Source organism: Ostreococcus tauri (genome assembly GCF_000214015.3).
Source record: "Ostreococcus tauri WGS project CAID00000000 data, contig chromosome 02, whole genome shotgun sequence".
Lineage (NCBI taxonomy): Eukaryota > Viridiplantae > Chlorophyta > Mamiellophyceae > Mamiellales > Bathycoccaceae > Ostreococcus > Ostreococcus tauri.
In genome coordinates this window covers 1,035,708-1,059,825 of record NC_014427.2, presented here as the reverse complement: position 1 = coordinate 1,059,825, position 24,118 = coordinate 1,035,708, and the positions used below count along the sequence as shown (strand labels likewise).

At 59.1% G+C, this 24,118-nt stretch overlaps 17 protein-coding genes across 17 annotated transcripts in view; 8 read left to right on the top strand and 9 right to left on the bottom strand.

The window, feature by feature from the left end:
* Positions 1 to 1,619, top strand: part of OT_ostta02g05490 (Major facilitator superfamily domain, general substrate transporter) — a gene marked incomplete at both ends in the record, with an annotated part of 2,850 nt that extends 1,231 nt beyond the window's left edge. The window contains one exon of the mRNA XM_022985206.1: positions 1 to 1,619. This exon is cut by the window's left edge and continues 1,231 nt beyond it. Within this exon, the coding sequence (XP_022840883.1) occupies positions 1 to 1,619 (1,619 nt within the window).
* A 222-nt stretch (positions 1,620 to 1,841) lies between these two features.
* On the top strand, positions 1,842 to 2,881 carry OT_ostta02g05480 (Ribosomal protein L10/acidic P0; the record flags this gene model as incomplete). Its single annotated transcript, XM_022985205.1, has 2 exons — positions 1,842 to 2,039; positions 2,438 to 2,881. 2 exons carry the CDS (start codon positions 1,842 to 1,844, stop codon positions 2,879 to 2,881), a joined length of 642 nt encoding a protein of 213 aa, XP_022840882.1.
* Positions 2,882 to 3,018: 137 nt separating this feature from the next.
* OT_ostta02g05470 (Protein phosphatase methylesterase, eukaryotic) lies at positions 3,019 to 4,236 on the bottom strand (the record flags this gene model as incomplete). The annotated part of the gene is made up of 1 exon (XM_003075319.2): positions 3,019 to 4,236. One exon carries the CDS (start codon positions 4,234 to 4,236, stop codon positions 3,019 to 3,021), a length of 1,218 nt encoding a protein of 405 aa, XP_003075367.2.
* A 443-nt stretch (positions 4,237 to 4,679) lies between these two features.
* Positions 4,680 to 5,264, top strand: OT_ostta02g05460 (unnamed product; the record flags this gene model as incomplete). The annotated part of the gene is made up of 1 exon (XM_022985204.1): positions 4,680 to 5,264. The coding sequence occupies one exon, from the start codon at positions 4,680 to 4,682 to the stop codon at positions 5,262 to 5,264; it is 585 nt and encodes a 194-aa protein (XP_022840881.1).
* A 181-nt stretch (positions 5,265 to 5,445) lies between these two features.
* On the bottom strand, positions 5,446 to 6,657 carry OT_ostta02g05450 (5'-Nucleotidase/apyrase; the record flags this gene model as incomplete). Its single annotated transcript, XM_003075317.2, has 1 exon — positions 5,446 to 6,657. The coding sequence occupies one exon, from the start codon at positions 6,655 to 6,657 to the stop codon at positions 5,446 to 5,448; it is 1,212 nt and encodes a 403-aa protein (XP_003075365.2).
* Positions 6,658 to 6,689: 32 nt separating this feature from the next.
* On the bottom strand, positions 6,690 to 7,385 carry OT_ostta02g05440 (5'-Nucleotidase/apyrase; the record flags this gene model as incomplete). The annotated part of the gene is made up of 1 exon (XM_022985203.1): positions 6,690 to 7,385. The coding sequence occupies one exon, from the start codon at positions 7,383 to 7,385 to the stop codon at positions 6,690 to 6,692; it is 696 nt and encodes a 231-aa protein (XP_022840880.1).
* A 495-nt stretch (positions 7,386 to 7,880) lies between these two features.
* Positions 7,881 to 9,910, bottom strand: OT_ostta02g05430 (unnamed product; the record flags this gene model as incomplete). The annotated part of the gene is made up of 3 exons (XM_022985202.1): positions 7,881 to 9,112; positions 9,490 to 9,694; positions 9,890 to 9,910. 3 exons carry the CDS (start codon positions 9,908 to 9,910, stop codon positions 7,881 to 7,883), a joined length of 1,458 nt encoding a protein of 485 aa, XP_022840879.1.
* A 705-nt stretch (positions 9,911 to 10,615) lies between these two features.
* On the bottom strand, positions 10,616 to 11,962 carry OT_ostta02g05420 (Lipopolysaccharide-modifying protein; the record flags this gene model as incomplete). Its single annotated transcript, XM_003075315.2, has 1 exon — positions 10,616 to 11,962. The coding sequence occupies one exon, from the start codon at positions 11,960 to 11,962 to the stop codon at positions 10,616 to 10,618; it is 1,347 nt and encodes a 448-aa protein (XP_003075363.2).
* Positions 11,963 to 12,632: 670 nt separating this feature from the next.
* On the top strand, positions 12,633 to 13,331 carry OT_ostta02g05410 (unnamed product; the record flags this gene model as incomplete). The annotated part of the gene is made up of 1 exon (XM_003075314.2): positions 12,633 to 13,331. One exon carries the CDS (start codon positions 12,633 to 12,635, stop codon positions 13,329 to 13,331), a length of 699 nt encoding a protein of 232 aa, XP_003075362.2.
* A 492-nt stretch (positions 13,332 to 13,823) lies between these two features.
* OT_ostta02g05400 (Ribonucleoprotein LSM domain,eukaryotic/archaea-type) lies at positions 13,824 to 14,132 on the top strand (the record flags this gene model as incomplete). The annotated part of the gene is made up of 1 exon (XM_003075313.2): positions 13,824 to 14,132. One exon carries the CDS (start codon positions 13,824 to 13,826, stop codon positions 14,130 to 14,132), a length of 309 nt encoding a protein of 102 aa, XP_003075361.2.
* A 115-nt stretch (positions 14,133 to 14,247) lies between these two features.
* Positions 14,248 to 16,830, bottom strand: OT_ostta02g05390 (Quinonprotein alcohol dehydrogenase-like superfamily; the record flags this gene model as incomplete). Its single annotated transcript, XM_003075312.2, has 1 exon — positions 14,248 to 16,830. The coding sequence occupies one exon, from the start codon at positions 16,828 to 16,830 to the stop codon at positions 14,248 to 14,250; it is 2,583 nt and encodes an 860-aa protein (XP_003075360.2).
* Positions 16,831 to 17,092: 262 nt separating this feature from the next.
* Positions 17,093 to 18,100, top strand: OT_ostta02g05380 (Nucleotide-sugar transporter; the record flags this gene model as incomplete). The annotated part of the gene is made up of 1 exon (XM_003075311.2): positions 17,093 to 18,100. One exon carries the CDS (start codon positions 17,093 to 17,095, stop codon positions 18,098 to 18,100), a length of 1,008 nt encoding a protein of 335 aa, XP_003075359.2.
* A 232-nt stretch (positions 18,101 to 18,332) lies between these two features.
* On the top strand, positions 18,333 to 18,803 carry OT_ostta02g05370 (Ribosomal protein L11; the record flags this gene model as incomplete). The annotated part of the gene is made up of 1 exon (XM_003075310.2): positions 18,333 to 18,803. One exon carries the CDS (start codon positions 18,333 to 18,335, stop codon positions 18,801 to 18,803), a length of 471 nt encoding a protein of 156 aa, XP_003075358.2.
* A 121-nt stretch (positions 18,804 to 18,924) lies between these two features.
* Positions 18,925 to 19,884, bottom strand: OT_ostta02g05360 (Triose-phosphate transporter domain; the record flags this gene model as incomplete). The annotated part of the gene is made up of 1 exon (XM_003075309.1): positions 18,925 to 19,884. The coding sequence occupies one exon, from the start codon at positions 19,882 to 19,884 to the stop codon at positions 18,925 to 18,927; it is 960 nt and encodes a 319-aa protein (XP_003075357.1).
* Positions 19,885 to 20,297: 413 nt separating this feature from the next.
* On the top strand, positions 20,298 to 21,440 carry OT_ostta02g05350 (Phosphatidylinositol-4-phosphate 5-kinase, core; the record flags this gene model as incomplete). Its single annotated transcript, XM_022985201.1, has 1 exon — positions 20,298 to 21,440. One exon carries the CDS (start codon positions 20,298 to 20,300, stop codon positions 21,438 to 21,440), a length of 1,143 nt encoding a protein of 380 aa, XP_022840878.1.
* A 131-nt stretch (positions 21,441 to 21,571) lies between these two features.
* Positions 21,572 to 22,359, bottom strand: OT_ostta02g05340 (unnamed product; the record flags this gene model as incomplete). Its single annotated transcript, XM_022985200.1, has 2 exons — positions 21,572 to 21,921; positions 22,299 to 22,359. 2 exons carry the CDS (start codon positions 22,357 to 22,359, stop codon positions 21,572 to 21,574), a joined length of 411 nt encoding a protein of 136 aa, XP_022840877.1.
* A 330-nt stretch (positions 22,360 to 22,689) lies between these two features.
* On the bottom strand, positions 22,690 to 23,880 carry OT_ostta02g05330 (Methyltransferase FkbM; the record flags this gene model as incomplete). The annotated part of the gene is made up of 1 exon (XM_003075306.2): positions 22,690 to 23,880. One exon carries the CDS (start codon positions 23,878 to 23,880, stop codon positions 22,690 to 22,692), a length of 1,191 nt encoding a protein of 396 aa, XP_003075354.2.
* Positions 23,881 to 24,118: the final 238 nt, after the last annotated feature.

Sequence of the window (24,118 nt, the reverse complement as noted above, 5' to 3'; positions counted from 1 at the left end):
TTTCGGTGTGGGCGCTAGCGACGTGCGGAAAAAAGAGAACCGCGTCGACGTGCATGGTTTTCTCGCTACTTCCAGTCTTCTTGCAGACCGAGTTCGGGTTCTCCAACACGCGTATCGGCGCCGTCGAGGGCTTCGCCCTCTTTGTCTCTAATTTTAGCAGAGTTTTTTCCGGTGTCCTCTCAGATATCTTGAAGTCTCGAGTCAAGGTGATCGCGGTCGGTTCAGTGATGACTGCGGCGATGAAGGTCACCTTAGCATCGGCGGTGAGCGTCCAACAAGTGGTCATCGGGAAGCTTTTGGATAGATTCGGCAAGGGCATACGGGCGGCTCCGACAGATGCGCTCATCGCGGATTTGTCACCGCGTCCGAAGCGTTCTGCCACGTACGGATTGCATCAGTCGATGACAACACTCGGAGGCGTCGTGGGTTCGCTCGTAGCGATGACAACCATGAAGGCGACGTCTAATAATTTCAGAGCGACATTCACTCTGGCGTCGATTCCTTCAATCATCGCGATATTCATTCTCATGAAAGCTGTGCGAAAGCCGAAGCGTATGATGAGCAAACCTAAGTACAAGCCGCTCATGTTACCGGGTAGAGGTCGCGCACTGCCGTCGTGGAAGCGTCACACGCGCGGTCCTCTCGCTATGCCGCACTTGCGTTCACGTTGGCGTCGAGCCGCATGCACGTCCAACGTCAGGGAAATCGTGTGGCACCGTGGGCAAAAGACGTGGAAGACCGTTCGCGATTGGCTCTGGCAAATGAAGAGCCGCTCGAAAATGGTGTCGCCGTTCTTGGATCAAATTATGGAAGGCTTCGAGGACTCGAAGGACGTCCTCGGAAACGAAGGAACGGTGCGCATCGTCAAGGCGAGCAAGCGCAAATCCAGATGGCTCCGTCGAGCTGATGGTGGAGAGATGACTCAGGACGATTTGCGAACGCGAGCTTTGATTTGGGCCGACGATCCGTGGGCCGAGGCGCAACAGCAAGGCGGTCCGCGGTCCAAGCCCAACGCCTCGAGCTTCATGTGGGGCGAGTGGAACTGGTCTCTCACGGAGGTCGCCCAACTCCCGTGGGCATTTTGGCGCGCCTTGCTCGTGTTCTCCATCCTCAAGGTCGCTCGCTTCAGCGAGGCGTTCGTGACACTCCACGCCAAGGCTGTGGGTATGCAAGTAGCCTATCTCCCCGTGCTCATGTTCGCCACGAACATCATGCAATCGGCCCTGACATATCCACTCGGCATTTACGCCGACGAGGCGGATCAACAGGGCGATGACGGTCGTAAGAACATGCTCCTCGGCGGCTTCGCGCTCATGGTCGTCGCAGACGTCATTTTGATCATGGCGAACGTCCCCTGGATGGTCTTCGCCGGCTACCTCGTCGTCGGCATACACATGTCCATGACCCAAGGTAACATGAAGGCTGTCCTGAGCGCGACGATGCCGCCGAATGTGAGAGGAACCGGTTTCGCCATCGCCGCCATGTCCCAAGGGCTGTCGCTGGGATTCGGGAACTACATGGCGGGATACCTGTGCGATCAGCTCGGATCGGCCGGCGCCTTCTACGGCGGTGGCGTGTTCGCCCTCCTCGCCCTAGCCGTCGGTTGGCTCTTGCTCTAATGTAAAACACAAAACCCAGCGAACACGCGCAGTGAGGAGAAAAAATACGTCGTCCAGAAATCCCCATATTTAGCAGTTTCCAGGGTTCACGACTCGTAATCGACCCCCTCCGTGATCCATCGCCAGGGCTACGTCGGCGTCGCGCGCCCGCGCGTGACGTCCCGCACACGCCGACGCGGTCTCGCGACGACGACGATGATCGCCCAAGCGAACGCGCTTACGATGCGCGCGAACGTGTGCGCTCGACCGAGCGCGCTGACGACGCAAAACGCTCCGAACGCGCACAAGTCCAGAGGCTTCCTCCAAGTCGTCGGCGCGGCGACCAAGGAAAAGAAGAACCGAGACCTCGAGCGACTTCGCACCTTGGCGAACGCCGAGGAGACTTTCCTCGTCGCCGGGTTCAACTACAAGGGGTTGACGGTACGTTTTATTCTCACGTAGATGCGACCGCGCGAAGACCAGAGGGGATGACGAGCGCTCGAGCGCGCGCGATTCCCACCAAGGAGCACGCACCCTCGGGCGGCTGCGTACCAGCGTGACCCGTCGTCGATTAGGCGTTCGTGACGGGCGCGCGCGTCGTTTTCACGCAATGACACGCGCGCTGGACGAGGGAAAAATCACTCGCCGATGCTTGCGCGTCGAGGCGATGCGCGACATCGAGGCGTCGTCGCCCGGGGGTGGAATCGCACCCGTTGGCGTGAAAAGGGTTTTAGGGCTCAGGGGACTCTCGAGCAGAGGAACGGAGAACTCTTCGGGGATCGATGCGCGTTAAAGCGCGGTGACTGACCTCGAACGCGCGCCTTTCGTCACCTTAACAGGTTAAGGATATGATTGCTTTCCGACGCGCGATGCCGGAGGGTGCGCACATCATGATCGCCAAGAACACGCTCTTGCGCAAGGCGGTCGAGGGGACCGCGTTCGAGCCCATCACGGAGGCGTCGACGGGCATGAACGCGTGGGTCTTCGTCGATGAGAACGTCGCGCCGACCATGAAGGCCGTGAAAACGCTCACGAAGGCTTGGAAGAAGGATGGCAAGGAGGTTGCCTTCACGGGTGCGTGCATGGATGGTCAGTTCATTGCCGCAAACAAGATGGAGCCCCTCGAGAGCTTGCCGACGAAGCTCGACCTCATCACCCAGATTGCGGTGGGCATCAAGCAAGTGCCCACCAAGCTCGCGCGCGGTACCAAGGGCACCGCGAGCAAGCTTGGCTACGCGGCGCGGGCGATCGCCGACGGCGAGAGCTCCATCATCTCTGCGTAAAGCAATTAGTGATTTTATGGGGTGGACGCGAGCGAGCCGGCGAGCTTGCGCTTTAGCAACTGTGTAACCAAATTGGCAGACGATTCAATCAAAACATCGCGCGCTATGTCTATCAGCCTATTTCCATCACACCCTAATCACATGAACGGCGGAGGCGTCGGACGCTTGCGCGAGACGTATCGCGAGACAAAGTTTTCGAGCGTCGTAGCCACCGCATCCGGGTCGTCCTCCTGAACGCAGTGTCCAGCCTTGCAAACGGTCATCTGGAATCGCCCTTGCATCTGTGCGATTGTGAGTTCGGTGTCCAATCGATCGTTACCCGCGAGTAAAAGCAGCTTGGGCGCCTTGACGGCGAGAAATTTCCCCGAGAGCCCTCGATACCACGACGTCCAAAACGGCGCGGTGGCTCTCAGGTCCGTGATCCACACGTACTTTGACGACCCGTCCGCGGCAACGACTTTGCGCAATTGCGACGGGAGTGACACCGATGCTGATCGCGTGTTCGTTGTACCGCCGCCGCGACTGGACGACCACCGCATTGCGTCTTCCAGAGTGGCGAACTCGCTTGGACGCGAGTCGACGAGCACGCCCATAGCCGGGAGCGCGCTCAGAGCGCTCCCCTCCACGATGTCCACGAGCACTAAACCCGCGAGCTCGGCGGGATAGCTCGATGAAGACTCGCGATTTGCGTTCTCGATGAGCGCCGCACACCTCACCGCGATGGCTCCGCCCATGCTGTGTCCGATGACGACGACGCGTCTCTTGCTTCGAGTGAGAAACGCTCCGAGCGTCTCGAACGCGTCGAGCGCCATGACGTCCGGATCGAACGTCGCGCCGTTGTCACCCCTGTCGTCCCCGAGACCTCCGTCGCTCTCACCGTGACCCCGCAGATCCATCGCGATTGCGTCCACGGACGCCGCGACGGACGTTCCGTCCTCCGCGGCGCGTCTCGCGATTTCCTCAACCGTCGGCGCCCACGTGAGCGCCGTGTACGGACACCCGTGTAACATAAACAACACCGCGCGCGTCTCGAACTCGTCGCCGTCTAAATCGTCGTCAAAACTACCTCGCGAGTACACCTTGAACCTCCCGCCGTTCGCCCGAATGAACGTCGCGCGCGAGAAACTTTCTCGCCAGTCCCGAGGCGCCGCCGCGGACGCCGCCGCATCGCCGTCCACGCGAACGCCCGCGTGCCACCTCTCCCGATCGTCCTCGCGCGCGCGCGCGCCCGCGGGCGGTCTCGTCTTCGTCTCCACCGTCGTCTCCGTCGTCGACGCGACGGTCGACCGAATCGTCCTCTCGCCCGTCGGTCGCATCGTCGACGACACCGCGACGCGCGGCGCGACGGTCCACATCGGGTTTGCGTCGCGCGCGCGCGTCGACGACGTCGCGTCGTCCTCGTCGGCGCGCATCGACGCGCTCGGGCGCGCGCGAGTGCGGTGATGTGCGGCGCACTGGAGGGACTCGTGTTGAGTCATGACTCGTTGTATTTTACGAGGCAAACAACTCCAACGTGCGACGGTTCGCGTTGACCGCGCGACGGTTGAACTTCACCCGTCGACGCGCGCGCGCGCGCGCGCGCGGGCGGTCGATGGAGACGGTGCGGACGAGTGATTTTTTTCCCTCGGACCCGTCGTCCGCGTCCGCGTCCGCGTCGGCGGCGTCGGCGTCGGCGAGGAGGAGGAGGCACGGCGCGGTGACGCGCGCACGCGATGCGGGCGACGCGAACGATGGGTCGTCCGTTTCGACGCGAGCTATGGCGTCGTTGGAGCGAGCGATGGGACGATTGACGCGAGAAATGGCGATGCGATCGACCTCGAGGCGTCGATGTCGATCGAGGACGAGGAGCGGTCGGTCGGAAGTGTGGGACGAGGAGGAAGAAGACGCGATGACGCGCGGATGTCCATCGACGAGCGACGCGAGCGCGTCGAGATGGACGAAGAGACTCGAGGTGAAGTGCGCGAGGCTAGAGTCGACGGTGGCGACGCTTCGAAGAGCGCTCGCGGAGCGCCGGGAGGACGCGGTGACGCGCGACGTGTTCACCAAGGAAATCGTCTCTCTCAGGAGACGGCTGCGAGAGAGAGACGCCGAACGCGAGCGGTTGATTCAGATGAGCAACGATTTACGCGCGGCACTTCGAAAGAAATTGAACGTCGCCTCATCGCCATCACCATCGCCGACACCGCCGCCGTCATCTTCACCGCTTCGCGAGACGAAGCTCGAGTCGGTCAGAGCGGGGCGGATCGTCGTGGCGTCGACGTCGAGCGAGCGTGAGACGGAGAGTCAGAAAATGAAACTAAAGTCCGCGATGCGCCGAGCGAAGGAGTCGCGACGCGGTTCGAACGGAAGCGCGCGCGTTCGTCACTGGGGATGCGAGACCTAGCTCACTCGCACGTCGGTGGCCTTGTGTAGTTTCAAACCCAATCAACTGTGTCTCCCTTCATGTCCCACTCTTTCGAACACCACGCCCGGCTCGCGGGAAGTTCACTTTTATTTCTCCCTCTGTGCGTGAGTACAATAATAATATGCATGAATACAATGATTACTGGTTCGGGTAAAGTCCGTTAGTAAAGCACGAGAAACCCAGCAAGGAGAGCGGCAAAGGTGAAGGTATGCGTGAGACGACTCGCACCGCTCGGCGGCGGTGTCGGCGGCGGTGGACTCGGCGTGTGGCTCGTCCCGTTCAGGTTGATGTACGATTTCGTGCTCATTTCCGCCACGGGCGGCGCGACCAACGTCTTCATCTCTCTCGCGTAATCGATCATGGTCTGCGCGTATTCCATGTACGTGTCCGCATAGGTTCCAGCCACGGAACTTTTGGCGAATGTCACGTACCCGTCCTTTCCGGCAGCGATGTAGTTGTTAGTTGCGACTTCGTACGTCGCGGACGTGTCGATATTGGACCAGCTCCCGGCGAGACGCGAGTTGATCTCCACGTTCAAGACGCGAGAACCTTTCGCCTTGGACATATCAACGTCCATGCGCAAGCCAGCGACGTACGGGTACGCACCCGTGGACGGGTCGGCTCCATCATGCGATGACGACAGAGCGTCTTCCAGTACGGCTTTGATCTCCGCGCCGGTCATCTTCAGCGTCACAATGGTGTTGCTGAAGGGAAGCATGGTGTAACCGTCGTTGATCGTGAAGTCGCCTTTCGCGATGTCCACCCTGCATCCCCCACCGTTCTGAATCGCGATATCCGCTGTCTTCGTGCGGTGCAGGAAACCCTTCGCGACGAGTTGGCACGCCGCGCCTCCGTGTTTGTACGACGCGGAGACGTTGCACAGCGTAGAACGTCCTTGACCTGGTATGCGTTCGAAGCAGATGTTCTCAGGGACATCCGCCAGCTTGGTGGCTTTAAGAATGGATACCTGGTCCTTGTACACCTTCAGTGACGCCGCGGTGCTTGGATCAGGCGTGGTTTCGTGCCAGTTATCCAGGGTGTTGAGGTACGACACCATCGCTGTTTTCTGTGTCGCGGTGAACGCCGCGTCGTCGGTGGCGTTTTTAAACGTCGTCGAGTCGTACGCGAACTGCGGCTTGCCAGTGCAGCTGGTAACATCACCGTTCGAGTCGAATTCCACTTGGAGCTTCCCGAACGTCCTCGCACCCCACCAAGATTGCACGACGCACACCGTTTTCCCGCTGCCGTTCGTGAGATTGGTGGGGAATGGTCCCTCGGTGCGCGTAGACACGCCGGTCAGGTCGGTGACCTCGCCGAGAAGTGCGTGCGCGTCGCCACCGACGACAACGTCGACGTGGTTCAGGGTCGCCATCCACGTCTTGTCAAGATTGTAGTTTACGTGCGTCAGGAGAATAATCTTATCAACCCCCGAGTTAACGAGTGCATTGATCGCTGCCTGCGCTGCCGCTTCTCCTCTGACACGGTGGTACCCGCGTCGGGGAATGACGACTGTTCGGTTTTCTTTTTGATCGTCACGCCGACCACACCCACGCGTTCGCCGCCCAGAGTGAACGTATACGACTTGTTGTATTTGTTCAGCAGAGGAGACGAGGGACCGGCCACGACGTTCGAGCTAAGCACTTGCGTGCCAGCGGAGCACAGCGTCGCATTGGTCATGTTGCCGATAAAATTCGCCAACGACGCGTCGCCGTCGTCGAACTCGTGGTTCCCGATGGCCATGGCGTGGAAACAAGCGTGCGTCATCATCTTCGCGTCCGCGACGCCTTTGAAGAGCGAGTAATACGAACCACCAGTGATCGCATCTCCCGCGTGAAGCTTCATCACGGATCGAGAAGCACTCACTTCCGCGGTCTCCACCGCATTCATCGCAGCGACTGTCATGGGGAAGCCGCCTACGTCGACGTTAACCTTCTCGCCAGTGGTGGCTTTGGCGGTTGAATCAGACACGGTCAGGTCGAAATCCTTCGCTTCGAGTTGAGAGTGATGGTCGTTCATTGAGAGAATCGTGAGGCTGAGGGCACCCGCGTGGGCACCAACAGTCAAGGAAGCGAAAAGCACGGCCGCAAGGGTGGACTTCATCTCGGGATCGTATCGACTCTGTCGTGGTGATGGGGTCAGTCACCGAAAGGAGTGAAAAGAATAATCTCGTAGACTTCGTCCAACGAAAACACACACTCGCCGAGAGTGGGCTCGGACGGGTCGCAGACGCGTACCTTGCTGCGATAGGTGGACGATGAGAAAAAACGCTGTGCGAACGAGGCCGCCGACGCGGACTAGCAGCGCGTGGCGGAAGCTGCCACATTTGCACGGAATATACCTTCTTTAACAATTTCCGCATATTACGAAGAAAACGCTCGGATAACGCTCGAATGGAATATTTTCACGAGACCATGCCAGACACTGAGTTTCCTGAGACAACCAGGACGTATGTGTGGGGGTAGCTTGCTCGCTCGCGCGTATCGACTTTTTCCCATTGAGCGCACTCTCGATTGCTTGACAACTCACGAAGCACTAGCTAATAGCTACGGTAGAACGATAGAGTGGGCGATGTCATGGAGCCGGTTCGTCCCGTCATCATTTCGCGGCGGTCGCCGCGGTCGCGACGTCCTTGGCGATATCGCCCGCGGTTCCATGCGTGGGTTGCATCGACGGCGCCGTCATCTGCGGCGGCATCATCCCGCTCATCATCGCCATCATCATCGGGTGAGCTCGCGGATCCATCATGCTCGGCGGCATTCCGGTGGTGTCCTTTGCCCCACTCTGAACTCCCGGCGTGAAGGGCATCGGCGGAAAAAACATATTCGATGACACGCCTCCGGTCCCACCCGTGGCCGCGACTCCGTCATGGCCGCCCTGAGCGGGCGGACCAAACCCCGGAGGAGCTCCAAACATCGGAAACGCCGCGGCGTATTGCATCATCATGTTTATGAACTGCACCTGTTGCATGTCGGGCGCTCCCCCGCCCGGTTGTCCAGACATCATCGCCGCCATCGCGTGCGGGGTGACGAATGGAAGCCCGCTCGCCGCGCCGAATACCCCTACTCCCGAAGTTCCAGCCTCTTGCGCGTGTGCCATGAGCGCTCCGACGTCCGAAGGCGACGGTGCGTTCCCAATGCTCCCACTGAGGTGCGCCGCAAGCTCTTGATGCACCAGCGTCTGCTGTTTCGCCGCCTGCTGCGTCAAATCGATGAAATGCGCGATGTACACGTGCAACGCCGAGTTTTGGAACGGCTTCCCGCGAGGCACGAAGCTCACGCCATAGCGATTCACCGCACTCGCCCCGTACTGAGCGCTGTAATCAACGGGACCGGAAATTGGTGCGCCCACGCCATAGGCTAATTCGTACCCGGCCACCGTGTTCGAAACGCCGCCCATGTCCCCTATCGTCGGCGGAATCGTCACCGTGTTCACGCCAGACGTCGTCTTCTCCTGCGCGACATTCGTCACCGTTCGCTTCTTCGGCCTCTTCGACGCGTTCTTCTTAGTCCCCCCACCCGTGTCAACGTCTGCGGCGAGCGTGGCGAGGTTGAACAACGCCTCGGCGATTTCTCTCTCATTCTTACTAGGCCGAATTCGCGGTTTTGTCGCAGCCGGTTTATTATCCTCGCTCGGTGAGTCCGATCGTGGGCCCTTTCGCTTCTCACCGTTCGATTGCTCGTTCTCGTTCCTCTTCATCGCACCTGGATTCTTCCGTTCGCCCGCGTCTGAGGCGCCACCCGCGTTCCCATTCGCCTCATCCTTCACATCCGCGCTCCTGACGCCCCCCAAGTCCGTCGTCGGATTCTGTCGCACACGCCGTCGCGTCGCTGAGATACATAATCGATCGCGATGTGTTTTCGTCAGTCATCGCGTCTCGATGAACACGCTGCGTTTACGAATCGACCGGGCCGTCAAAGTCTCGACATCGTCGTCGAGCCACGGCGATTGCCATTTTCAACAAAGTCTGACTTGAACGCTCGGCTCATCGGCTCACGGAAACCACCCACTCGCGGCGACGGAGGACGCGTGATCGTTCGATCCGTCGCAAAAAATCGAAGAGTACAAATTCCTCTCGATATTTTCACGCTTTCGTCGACCGCGCGAACACCTCGCATCGCCATCGTTCGTTTCGTTCTCGCGACGCTCGCGTGACCTCGCGGTCGTTCGGTCGTTCGGTCGTTCGGTCGTTCGCGTTCGCGCGTACCCGTTCTCGCCCGTCTCGGTATCGTCACCGCGGCGTCGACGGTGCCTTTATCTTCACCGTCGTCCCCTCTCTCGCTCGCCCGCGTCGTTCGCGGCGTCGTCGTCACCGTCACCGTCGCCGTCGTCGTCGCGTTCCGCCCGCTCGACCTTCGCGGCACTGTCGTCGTCTTCGCCTCCGTCGCGTTCTCCCCGACCGTCGACGCGCGCTGCGCGCGAGAGCGATGAAATGTCAGCGTGAAAGTTTTACCCACGCGCGCATCGACCGCGATCGACGACGCGCGCGCGGCGAGGCGTCAACGAATCGATCGACGCGCCCGCGCGCCCGCGCGACGATCCTCCGCGCGCGCGCCCGCGCATCGCGACGCGACGAAGCGATGTATGCGACGTATCGAACGACGCACCGATGCCTCTCGCGCGGGCATCACCCTCGAAATCTCAGTCGTCCTCTCGCGGGAATCGGTGACGTCGCGCGCGCGACGCGACGCGACGCGACGGATTCGCGACGCATCAATCGCCCGCGCGATCGCGATCGCGTCCCGCGCGTGGGGGTCGGTGTCGAGTCATGACCCGTCGTCGAACGCGTGAAAAAGCACGCGAGGGCGAAAAAGCCTCGAGGGCGCGCGCGACACGTCATCGAGAGATCGCGCGTGGGTGACGTCGTGATGTCTAGGTTGGTGGCATCACGATCTATGAGTCGTGGTCGTGATGCTGGTTTGAATCACGATGTCGTGATGCACATCGTGATACCATATTGAGGGCACTTAAAGCCTATCATTTACTGATATTGACAGGTATACCTCACTGATACGCATCACGTGACTGCTAGTACGACATTTTGGCACCGGTGTCGAGGAAATACAGCGATGATATAAGTAAAATGTGTCACTGTTCTAACCCTAGCACCCCGCGTCGAAACGGTTGGTGAAAGCTTGAACAGTGGTGCAGGCCATGTGTCACATAGTATACCTCTATTTCATCTATCATGTAATTTTTTATGTAAATTCGGACAATCGGACAATTTCCTCCAAGTTGGCATCACGACGTGACAGTCGTGATGCTGACGCCCATCACGATGTTTCGGTGTCGTGATGCAGCTCGTGATGCCGATTTTACCCAACCTAGGTACTCTACTCTATGAAATGAACCGCGGCTACGTAATGATTAAAAGCTTGACGCAAGTATTGAATCACGACGTCATCTTGAACAACCCACCGCGCGAGTCTCGTAAATGCCTCTGCCGTATCCACCGCGCGCACTGGATCACGGATTAGCGAATCACGTATTCGACGCGAGGTGTTCAACACGTCGCTGGGGTCCACGGCAAAGCAAAATTCATCATTTTGAACACCCTCGGCAAACCAGTCGGTGAAGACGTTGACGCGCACCATGACCGCCCCAGCCTCCGCTATGAGCAACTGCCTGTTAAAAGAGTGCGCGTTGCCATCGATATCCATAATCGCTTTAAAGTTGCAGAAATCCCCGCCAGACATTTTGTCTTTGAACAATCGCGGAGCCCACGATTGTTGAAAGCCTTGAATCGCCACAGTGAATCCAACGTCGAATCCCGGCTCATCGATCAACTTTCCCATCGTCCGTGCTCTCAGGTTAGTTGTCGCGTCGCCGAAACCAGTGGTGGATCCTCGAAATATGATATCATTTGACCGGTTCATCCAACGCGACTGACACGCTTCTCGAGCCGCGCTCTTCTCCCGAAGATGGACGAAATAGTCGGGAAACGGAAATAGAAGATCCGTGTGACATCCACGAACTTTCGACATGCTCCACACGGGCACTTTCTCGTATGATGAAATCACGCCTTCGACGACGTTCGCGTGCAGTTGACGCAGGAGGTCGATTTTATCTACACATCCTTCACCCACCGCTTGTGGCTCGTCGAAATTATTTATGAGGAAGTAAGCCTCGTGGAACGTGTCTGGGAAGTCGACCGTGATGACTTCGAGGTGTTCCTTGACGAATGCGTGGAAATCGTTGGTTGACCAAAACGTCGCTGGACCCGCGACGTGACTCCACGTGAATTTATTTCCATCGTCCCTAGACAGTAGATATAACGAAAGTTTTGGAATCGAACGCGCCACAAGTGCTTCTAATTTTGCCTTCTGCACGACAGCTCCGTCAAAATGAGCAATATCACCGAGTTGACTTTTGAAGAAAGCTTTGAAGAAAGTCTCCGTTTGATTCTGCTTTAAAGCCTCTTCGAAAAGCGCACGTGTTGGTTGGAGCGAATCGATCTTCCCTGCCGATGTATCAGCGACACGTGGAGAACCCCTTGTGACCCGGTCACCAACGGCTTCGCTCGTGGCGTCACCACCAAGAAACGTGGGTTCGTCTGACGAAATCTTCTCTGGGACAACCCGGTTTTCCCGACCGTACACCATCGCGCATACGACCAGAACGGCCAGAGCGAACCGCGCTAAGAATCGTCGACGCAGTTTTACCGCCGTGCGACGCTTCATTTGAGTCGACCGCCCTCGCTCAACAACTACACGCTCTGTTTCGACGTTTTCTCAGTGCTGATCGTGCGCTCAGTGCACGCCCTCGGGGTGCTTAACATCGCTATCCATCGGCACATGTACCATTCGCCGCACTCGAGAGCTCGAAGTGGGGGACGTGTCGGTGAGTGAGTTGGATAATGGCTCCTGTGAGAAAGATCGTCACTTGCTGGCGGGCACATTCGTTCGATCCACAGGGACAGCGTGCGTGTGTGAACAAGAAGAGAGCGTTGTCTGAGTGATGAGAACGACGATGGGCATAAGCTCTATTCGGTCCTAGAAGAAAGCCACACGCGAGCGTTGGTACGGCGTGACAAACAACTTTGGAACACGGTCACAGTTGGCAACATGGAGGCAAAGCCTCGTAAGACGCGACGAGTGGCGACATTCGCAGTCTTTTCACTCATGGCCCTAGCCTCAGTGAATATTGCGGGTCGCTCAAGAACGTTCGTGTCGAAAGGACGGCATATTCGACCGGCAGAGGCGACGCGCACGCAACTTGACGAGCAAGTGCCCGCTGAGGCTGACGTTGTTTTCTTCGCATTCAGCGATCGGGTCTTGGACGGACTGTGCGCCTCGATAGAATAGGGATGATGCGATCGTTGTTCTCGCGGACGCGAGTGATGTGATTTACATGCAAGGAACACCGCAGCGCGTACTAGACGAGTATCACGCTTTGAGCAAGAAACTCGTACCCAGAGGTAAAGCGCTCATTCTCTTCTCCGCCGAAGGTAACTGCTGGCCGCACATGGCTGGTGATCAAGAACTCATCGATGGAGGTCGCGAATACTGCGCAAAATTTCATGACAAAGCTAAAGGATCGAGCAACAAATATTTGAATAGTGGTGGAGTCATTGGGCCCGTCTCTGCGTTGGCTGAAATGTATCAAGAAATTCGATCGTTGATGAAAACCGTGGACGACGAGGATCAGATGATTACCGCATCCGTGTACGCTAAGCAAATAGATGACGAACGCTCTGGGACCCACTCAAAAAGATACGTCATCGCTCTTGATCACGAAGCGCGTGTGTTCCAAACTGGTTGGCACACGCATTTGGAAATTACAGGCAAGTACGCTGAGCCTCAAGTGAACGGCGCATATTTTGACACCTCGCTGGGCGTCTTCGTGAATACCGAGCACAACTCCACTCCACCAATCGCACATTTCAATGGAGGAAAAACGAATCTTCTTCCTGTGGTGCGTGAGATTTTGCGCCGTAGACGAATGGGTGACGCGACGTATGAAACGACACTGCGAAGTATTCGCGAACGAGAACCAGTGCTCGCTCGAAACTGTACGGTTATCGACGACACTTTCCGAGCACCTAGCTGATCGCGTGCATGCGACGCACCGCGCACATCAATAGGAACATGACGTCACCTCGTAGATTTTTAGCGTTACAGGGAAACATCTCATACATTCGCGATTAGCCGAGGAAGTCGCGCGCTCGTTCTCGACGGAAGGAGTGGGAAATATCGCACGTCGAGGCCACGCGGTCCGAATGTCCGAATTTAATTAAAAAAAAACAGGATAGGTAAATCAGGTACATACTATGTAATTTGCTACCGCATCGACCTCCACCGTCGGTCCCGCGCGCGGCGCGAAGGATCGATTCGTTGCGTTCGCCTCCGTCGCGTGATTCCTCGTCGGTGCGGTCGCGTCACACGTCGTCGACGACGACGATAGCGACAGCGCACGCGCGTCGATCGTCCCGGGCGAGCGAACGCGCGGAACGGAGGCACGAAAAGCAAGGAGGCGTGCGGCGGTCCGAAGCTCCGGTAGGTTTCTCGCTCGAATCGAATCACGCGCGCGGGGTGTTCGGTGATGGAGGAGGCGAACGAGCGAGAGGAGAATGAGTTCACCACCGGTCCACTGAGCGTGTTGACCGCGAGCGTGAAGGCGAACACGCAGGTGCTGATAAACTGTAGGAACAATCGTAAGCTCCTCGCCAGGGTGAAGGCGTTCGACCGACACTGTAACATGGTTTTGGAAAACGTCAAGGAGATCTGGACCGAGGTTCCGAAGACTGGCAAGGGGAGCGCGAAGGCGAAACCGGTGAATAAGGATCGGTTCGTGAGCAAGATGTTCCTGCGGGGGGACTCCGTGATCCTGGTTTTGAGAAATCCCAAGTAGGAGTTTGAGGACGAGGCGCGGGTGAAGCGCGGAGTTCGATGTAGTTGTGATGAAACGATAACGATAGCTGAGTGAACAAAATGATCTAATCAATCGTCTAATAACCCTTGACGACTCACTGCGCGTTCGGGTTGATCTGCCTTACGAGCATGGCGTCCATGAAGCGCGGGCACAGAGACGTGAGCGGAGGCAACTCGTGCGAAGGCGCTTCGAAGAGCGCGCCCCAAGGCATCTTACCCACGCCATTCAGCGCACCACCGATGACGCGATCTCGCTCGGGAACGTCCTCCTCGTCCTCGCCCTCGGCGTTCAATCGCATCGCTCGGACGCTCGCCTCGGCTTCTTTGAGGACTCGCGCGAGTTCTGGATTCACCGGAGCACCGACGACGGCGACCCCGCCCGGGAAACTCTTCGTCACAGCGGGCGCGTCGACGTCCATGTCATCGCGCGCCCTGGCTTCAGCGTTAGTTTCCGCTCCTATGCGGACGATCTGCCTGTCTCGAGTGACGATGAGCATGGGTGTCGTCGCCGCCGATGCGTCGCGGCTGGCTCGATCTGCGGGAGGGAAGAGTACGGCTTCTGGCGCGCCATCGGGACACGCGAACGTCCCCGACGGCATCATATCGGCGCCGATGAAGCGCACGACGACTGCAATTTCCTTTTGATCCTTTCGCTCGGCGAATACGGCGGCGAACATCGGCATAGAGGCGTGGGCATACAGCCCGACACACGGCGCCGCGTACACGCGCCACGGTTGCAACGTTTGCAAGTTCCAAATCACGAGCGCCTTACCGTCGGCGGCAGCGAACAAAGGGTGACCCGCGATGAAAGCTACGGCTTTAACAGACGCGCACTCGCCCTCTCCTGAGGTTTTGGGCATCGTCAGCGTCGCGAGCTTGGCGTTCGTCTTTGGATCCCAGAGCACGATTTCTCTCGCCGCTGTGGCAAGAATCGAGCCGTCGGCGCTAAACGCCCCGCACGTCACGCCGGTCCCGCTCGGATGCGTCGCGCTTGATCTACACCTCCAGCCGGCGTGCTCGCCACCGCGCGAAACGCGTCCGTTCGGGACCCAAAATTTCACCTCACCCTCGGCTCCCGCGGTGAACGCCATGGACTCTGTGACGCTCCTCGCGCTCGGTCGAACGCCGACGCACGTGATCAAGCCCGTATGCGGGATATCGCACTGCGCCACGCACGTGAACGCACCACCCGGAACGTTCACCGATCCGGTTGCGTCGTCTTCCTCGCCCTCGCCCTCACCCTCGCGGTCATCGTCAACATGGAGACGTTCCCAAATTTTCAGCGTCTCCTCCACCGCGCGCGTCACCGTCGACGGTTGATCGCTGCGGCGATCGACCGTGAGAAGAACACGGCCATCCGGTGAGAAAGAGGCGTGTGCCACGTGCGCTTCCATCGGTGAGTCCGCCTCTCCTGAGGTGTTGACGTAATTTCTAGGCGCCACGGCGAGATCAGCGATGTGCTCGTCACGGGCGTGATCGAAAAACTGCAGCGCCGCGCCCGCGGCGGAAAACGCGACGACCTCCGCCCTCGGATCGTACGTCACCACCGACGCGTACGATTCGCGATCAAGGTCTAAAACCGTTGGACGGACGCCCTGAATCGTCCCCTCCACGCTCATCGACGCAACGTTTACCAAACGCACGGCGTTGTCGGACCCGAAGAGCGCTAACCTCGACGGGTCGTCGCGTCGAGCGACAATCTTCGTGAGCGGCGCTCCGAGACGCGGGAGATACGTCTTCTTCCCATCCTTCAGGTTCCAAATCACCAGAACAGCCTCTTCGCCTCCCGAGAACAAGTGCGCGCCGTCTGCGGAGAAGTGCAAGCACCCCACCGCGCGAGAGTGCCAGTGCGACGTCGTGCTCGGCAGGGCGTCTCTGTCGACTTCGGTTTCTTCTCCACGCGCCTCCTGTTGTAACTTTCGCACCGCTCGGGCGAAACCGTGGAACATTACGATTCGCCCGCTTGAGTCCCCGCACGCTAAGATTTCATCGTCTCGTGAGAACGCGAGCGCGGTGATGGCTTTGGTGTGATGAATCCGCAGCGCGCGCGAGCTTCCGCCTCCGTCTTTGCCGACGCCCCAGATTGAAATCGTCCGTCGCTCGGCGCACGCGAGGAATCCACCCGACGCGCTCGCGATCAACGCTCGCGCCTCATTCGTCTTCCCGAGCTTCTCGACGATCTTCCCCTTGGACAGACTCACTCGTAATATCCGTCCCCCGCCGTCCTCGCGCGCCGTCGCGCTGACGTAGACGAAATCTCTCCCGCTCGCCCCGCCCGGGTACGCCACGTCAGCGATCGCGAATCCGATGTCGTGCCGCCTCAAAACCCGCATGCGCTCGACATCTATCACCGATAAAATCCCACTCGAGCTCCCGCTCACGATCGTCTTCGCCGTCGTCTCCGGCGAAGCCGCCGCGCACGTCGTCTCCCCGCGCGCCGCCGCCCCTCCCAACGCCCGCCCCGTGGCTCCATCGAACGCGCGCACGGACGCGCGGGCGACGGTGACGAAGACGCGATCGTCGTCACAAAACGCGCCCGAGCGCGCGAACACCGCGCCGCCGGCGGTGACGCGCGCGTCGTCGCTCGCCCTCGAGCCGCCGCCGCGGTCGTCGTCGTCGTCGTCGTCGCGCGCGCGGTTCGCCGCGCGTTCGCTCGGCGTCGACCGCGCGCGCGCCATGGACGACGGCCCGATCGATCGACGCGGTGACGACGCGTCGACGAGCGACGGGCGACGGGCGACGGGCGACGGGCGCGGCCGTCGGGACGAGGATTTGGACTCTGTGGTCTGCACTCCATTCATTGAGTCATGAATCGTCAAGTCGCGCCTCAGGGTGACGCGCTCGACGCGCCCGCACCCCGCGGCGCGTCGTGCGTCGATCGAGCGGGTGACGCGGCCGAGCGCGTCGAGCGCGTCCGAACCCGTCGGCGCGCGCGATCGAATGGCGCGCGATGGCGTCGACGGAGAGAATGACCTCGTGCGGTTGCCCTCGTTTAGAGTTTTGAAGATCGCCAGTTGCGTACTTCTGTTGTTCTTCACCGTGTCGGCGACGATTTTCACGGAAGCGAGCAAGCGCGAAGACGGGACGTACGCGTACGATACGTTTGTGATACCGTGCGTCGTCGAGGCTGTGAAATTGGTCGTGTCTTCCGCGTTGCTCGCGCGCGAACGCGTGGTACACGCGCACTCGCGCGCGCCGTTGGGCTTCACCGTTCGTGGTTTCGCGGCGTACTCTTTTCCGGCGTTGTGTTACTTCGTGAGTAATAACTGCATGTTCTACATCATCCGGTATCTGGGCGCGTCGACGTTCCAAATCATGAACAATCTAAAAGTTCTCAGCACTGGCGTCTTCATGTACGTATTTCTCGATCGAAAATTATCTTGGGCGCAGTGGAAAGCGCTCATCATGCTCGTGATCGGTTGTATGGTGACTCAACTGAACGCGAAAGCGGTCGAAGGAGATGACGCGGAAAATCGGTCGACTTTAGCTGGCTATGCGTTAGTCTTAACGAGCGCCGTCGCGTCCGGCGCGGGTGGCGTCTTCTCAGAGAGATTGTTAAAAGGTAAGGGTGCTGATCAGCAGAAAGCGAACGGGGTGGGAGCTTCGATACACTGGCAGAATATGCAACTCTACGTGTTCGGGTTGTTGTTTGGCGTCATATCGCTGCGCATGGATGCGAAGAAGAGCGCGTCGTCGCCAGGCGGTAACATATTCGACGGATTCAACGCGTACGCGTACGCGACGGTGGCCACGCTAGCCATATGTGGTCTCTTGGTATCCTTCATACTCAAGTACTTGGATAACGTAGCGAAATGTTTCTGCGCTGCGTTGAGCATGCTGTGCGTCGCGCTTCTCGATTCCGCCATGAAGTCCGAGACGATCCCTCTCAGCGTCGTACTCGGCATCGTGTTGACCGCTTTAGCTTTAGAACAATATAATCTTTCCTGATCGCCGGTACCGGTGGGTACTGGTACGAGTAACGTTTCGAAGACCCCGCGTGGCCGTTCGCGACTCCGACGTCGTTCTTCCTGAGAACTTCTTCCTAAGAACTTCTTAGGTCTACCGGTACGTACTATCAAAACCATCATCATAATACGCGTCAGAAAGTTCGCGCGCGCCGGGCCCGGGGACGCGTCGGCGCCGCCGCGACGTCGCGGCGCGCTCGAGCGCTCGAGCGCGCATGTCGACGCGATCTCGCGTCCCGATCGCGATCGTGCGTTTGGTGGTCCAGGCCGGGGGGGCGAAACCGTCCCCGCCCGTCGGTCCGGCGCTCGGGCAACACGGGGTGAACATCATGTCGTTTTGTAAAGATTTCAACGCGAAGACGAGCGAGCTCGTGAGCGAGACGCCGACGCCGGTGAAGATATCGATTTATCAAGATAAAACGTTCGAGTGGACGATGCAGACGCCGCCGACGTCGTGGTTGATCGCGAGGTGCGCCGGGGTGACGAGCGCGTCGAGCCGGGCGGGACACGAGGCGTGCGGGACGATCAACCTGAAGCACTGTTACGAGATCGCGAGGGTGAAGTCGAGGGATGATTCTTTGGGGCATTTGGATATGGAGAGTTTAGTACGATCGGTCGTCGGCACGGCGCGGTCTATGGGGATCGGAGTGGTGGACGGGCGGGCGAAAGCCTCGAGTGGGGTCTGAGGACGGAGACGCGAGAAGAGCGCTTCGTCCTGTTGGAGGTGCTTTTCGCGCTCTACAAATCGATTCGTGTATATATCTACCTACCTTTGTCACACCACACGTAGTCATCTAGTGTCAGCACTCACGCGTGCACGCGTCGCCTCGACGCGGCGTCCGCTTTTTCGAGGCTCGAGATGTGTGAGTAATACGATATCCCGCCGATGGCAATCGCGCCCCCGATGACGTTGTTCCAAGAGACGGGAACGTCGAATAAGAGCCAACCAAAGAAGAAGATGAACACAGTCTTCACGTGGCCGATGACCTGGAACGAGAGCGCGCTAAAGGTGCCGATGCACATGTACTGCGAGATGTTTACCCAAATTGCTAGCAAACACGACGCCGACAAAAACCCGAGAGACTCCATGGTCCAGTAATATTCCGTCACGAAACTTCCCGTGATGATTTGGTCCAAGAATGGACCGATCAATAACATCGCCGCCGCCATGAGTGGCGCCGTTCGCCCGAGCAAGTCATTGCTCGAGATCCCGTACTCGCTCTGCAGACGTCCGACCAAAATCTGTTGTCCGCTCGTCGCCAACACGGCGACGATCGCTACCAGAGTGCCCCAGAAATTCATCGACGTCTCCTGCACGGTGGCGATCCCAACGCCTAACATTACGATTGCAATCGCCCACACGAGCGCCCGAGAGACCGTGCGTCTCAAGAAGACGAACTCCATCATCGCCACCGCCGGAATTTGCAAGAGCTTGGCGAGCTGATAAAACCCGACGTGATTCAACATCAACGACAGATTGAGCGAGATGATGCTCGTCGACGCGACGGCCACGAACGCAAACAACTTCTGTCTCGGCAGCGCGCCGTGCGTCGCGGCCGCGTTCGAAGCCTTCGCGACGTCACCCTTGCTCGTGAATGCGCGCACGCTCGTCGTGCACAAAAAGTGTAAACCGCACAGAGTCGTGGCGTACTGAAACGCCAACCCCTGCGCTCCCATGAGCTGTTTGTTCACCATGACGATCGCGACCGAGCTCACAAAGTTACTCAGCCACTTCCCCGCGTCCGCCGCGCTCAGCGTAGACGTCATCTGTTGCGTCTTATCTCTCTCGAGCTGAAAACTCGTCTCGCCCGACGCGCGATCGAACGAATACACTTCAACGTATCCACCGTCTCGTCGCCCGTCGCTCGACCTCGAACGATGTAGACGTACGCACCGCGTCCACGCGCGTCGTCGATCGCGCGAAGAGACGGGCGAAGTGACGCGTCGAGCGCTCGACGCGCGCGTCGAGCCGCGCGCGTCTCCGGCGTGTTTCGTGGGAACGCGTTTATACTGTTCGCCCACACGAATACGAGTACGTAACAATCGCGACACGCGGACCCGGGGCGTGGAAAAGGTTGTTTTTCAATGTATCCATCGATCGGACCATCGATCGGACGTTCGTTCGTTCGTTCGCGTCGTACGTCGACGGTCGACGCGCGCGTCGGCGTCGGTGGACGATGATGACGGAGGATGACGCCGGACCCTCCACCGCGGCGCTCGTGGTGGGGCGAACGGAGTGCAAAACGCTGCGGGACGATCAGTTTGGGGTGGTTCGACGCGCGGAATCTCTGAGCGACGACTTCTTGGTCGATAACTTTGATTTTAACGGTCTCGGGTCGGGTGGGGGGAAGGGTGGGGACGTCATGGCGCGCACGCGCGACGGTAGGTTCTTCGTGAAGACGTTGAACGCGACGGATGGGAAATCTTTACTCGAGGATACTTTTCTTCGCGCGTACGTCTCGCGGGCGACGACGGGGCAGAGTTTGGCGACGAAGATCTACGCCGTGTTCGTCCATCCCGAATTGGGTAGATTCGTCGTGATGAATAACTGCGTTTCGCCCAGGGTGGAGTCTTGGAGTCGGTTGTACGATTTGAAGGGGACGGCGGACGATAAGACGCTCGTGAAGGATGGCGTCCCGGTTCCGCACGCGCACAAGAGATTTTATAACCTGAATCTGATCGTCCGTGAGTGGTTCTCGTGCTATCGAGACGTGCCAGTGCCGAGACAGAGGTACATCGCCGGAAAGTTCGAGGCGTTCGACGTCTCGCTCTTCATGACGAAGGATCAAAAGGAGGAAATCATGACGCAGTTGAGGAATGACTGCGCCTTGTTTGAGACGCACAATCTCATGGATTACTCCTTGTTGGTGGGGATCCAGCGCGTGCGCAGGGAGGATGTGGAGGAGGCGGTGGCGATGCGCGACGGTGATGTGCACAACAAGCCGTACGTCGTCGAGTACGGAGGTGAGATATTGATTTTGTATTTCGGCGTCATTGATTTTTTGCAACCGTGGAACGCGGGAAAAAAAGTCGCGCACGTCATCAAGAGGTGCTTCGCCCCGTCACCCATCTCCACCGTGAACCCAAAGTCGTACGCAAAGCAGTTTTTGGATCACTTTGAGTTCAAGTTTAAATCCGTCGGTTTCGAGTGGCTGAGAAACGGCGCGGGGCAAAAGAGAACGCCGCGCAAGAGCTCGGCGTCCAAACAGGTTCTGCGCCAGGACTCCTCGAACGCCGGCGCCGAAGAGTCGCCTTCCATGCTCCAGCGACTGAGATCTTCCGTCGCCAACGTCACCGCGTTCGCGACGGAGGAACCTTTGTGATTATGTATTTCACCCACATTTGTCAGGCAGTCGAGTCGTCGCTCGAAACTTTGCGCGCGCTTCGCGTTCACTCTACAGAGAGATTTTGCCTTTACAAAGCGCTAAAATGGTCCCCCGTTCGCTTCATCCGCTTAGTTGCCGAAGTAGCCTTGCTTGCGCGCTTGCACACCGATTTGCCCGAACATCATGCACGCGAACAACCCCATGTGCCACGTGAGCATGTATAACCAGATCGGATCGTCGGCGCTCGGGCCGGTGGGGAAGTGCGCCAAGTTTTCAGAGATGCGGTCGCTGAAAACCTTGAACAGAGACGCGTTGTCCGGGAACGCCGGGCACGGAGACGCGCTCGGAATCACCCAACCGAAGAGCGACGCGAGGTGCACGGCGACGTTGGACTTTTTCCAGTCATCGTCAAACTTCAAGTCCGCGTTCGCCGCGTTCACCTTGACGGCGAATCGCGCCTTGCTCTGCGTCTTGCGGCCTGGAGAAGAAGAGATTACGCGTCATTCAATCGTCAGTCGTCGTCACGCGCGCGCGCGTCGTCCACGCGTTCCGAACCACCCTTTGCCTCTACGACCGCACCACCGCGGGGTCGCGACCGGTGACGATCCCTCTTCGTTGGATTGCACATCCCTCGCGCGCGTCGACGCGACGCGTCGCGGACGCGATTCGCCCTCGAGAATCCCGCGCGAATTTTCCCTCGATCGCTCCACCGACGCGCATCGCCCGAACCCTCGACGCGCGGACGAACGCGCGGGACGACCGATCGCTCGTCCCGATCGTATCTCCCGTATCCCGCGCCCGTCCGTCGTGGTTTTCCACGCCTCCCCCGTTCCCGCGCGCGCGCGCGTCGCGCACCTCGAGCGGAGACACCGAGCGGAGATCGTCGCTGGACGTTGATCGGGGCGAGCGCGAGCATCGTGGTCGTCGAGTCGAGGTGTGCGGGATGCGTCGCGGCGCGTTGGGTGCACCACCGCGCCGTGGTCGAGCGTTTGCCCTGTTAGGGTTTAGTACTGCTCCATCGATATCGGTCTCGGGGCTGCCCTATGGGCTCCAAAATGTACGTACAACGGCGCCGGGGAGTCTTCGTATTCACGATTGATATACACCATAAAACACACCGACCCGCCCGCATCGCGGTGAGCTGCACGGTGACGGACAACACTTTTCAGGCACCGAGCCGATGACGTGCACGTGACACGCTACGCACTTCAATGGGAACATGACGTCATCTTATACATTCCTAGCGCTACTTGCCGGCTTCATCTCGCCGGACGAACAACACATTTTTTCCATCCGCGTGACGCCACACCTCTTCAAACGGACTGGACTGTAACGATACTGAATTATTGTCTCGTTCGCTATACGAATCCAGCTCGTAACCGTGATTACCTAAATGAAGGAGCGTCGTGCGAAGATAGTCCTGGCCTCGACCTTTCGCTCCAGAGGCGGAGTCCATGAGAGAGGACACCATTTCCATGAAGACGTAGCGAGGAGCATATTTTGACTCAAAGAATCGATTCCCCCCCGCGATAACAGCCGGTTCGAACCCCTCGACGTCGATTTTCATGACGTCTATGCGATCTAGGTGATCAAACGCACCGTCGACGAACGCGTCGTCCAGGGTGGTTGTGTTCATCCATCCCAAGGAGGCGTATCCCGCGCCGAGAAAATGTGCTCGCGTCTTTTCGTCGCACACCGCGTGCGTGTCTCCGATATTAATATGTTTCTGCTGAAACAGCTCACATTCGCGACGTTTCGTGTCTAATCCAATCTGGTGAAGACGAAACTTCTTCGCCGTCGGTGGAGAAACACTCTCGAGCGAGGCGCAAATCAAATCAACGTTACTCTGGAACGGCTCGAACGCGATCACGTCGTGGCCGAGGTGTAATGCGACCATGGAAAACCATCCAATGTTTGCGCCCACGTCGAGGAACGACCCTCGGGTCGTCCCATTCTTGTCCTTCGAAAGAAGTGACATGAGTGTCTCTGTCTCCGGACGCTCCCACGCGCCGCTACCTGATATTGAATCTGAAACGATGTCCCTCACGCCGCTCGTACCACCGTACACGAACATATCGAACTGCGTGTTGAGCACCCTCGCCCGCGTACTCTTTCCGAGGTGCTCGCGCGTACCGCCCGAGCGCGTCGAACACGCGTCTTGAAGCGCGCGCGATATCCGCGCGCGACGCGACGGTGCAGCCGTCTCGACGGCATCATCGTCCGCGATCACCACCTCGCGCGCGTCCACGTCTCCCGCCCCCGGCCCGTCGTCATCGCGCCGCGCGCACGGACGTTCCGCGGTGGTGGAGAAAAAACGTACGCGATCGCCGAGGAGGAGGACGGCGCAGATGGAGATCAAAACCACCGCTTGCCGCCGTCCACTCCCGAGGCGTCGCCACCGCGCGACGCACGCCGGGACGCGCAGTCGCACCGCCATCGCGCGCGCCCGTCGAGCGCGTCACCGTCCGCGGTCTCCGCGCCGGCGTCGCGCGGGGCGTCGATCGGCGTCGAGATCGTGACGATCTGATCGTCGCGGATGTAGACTGTTCGCCCACGCGTGGACGTCAAAAGGGGCGTCTAAAGGTGATTCGAAAGGTGACGCGCGAAACCCGTCGAAAGGCGTCGACCGGTGACGCGCGACCGGCGATCGACGCCGCGCGTCCTATCCACGACCG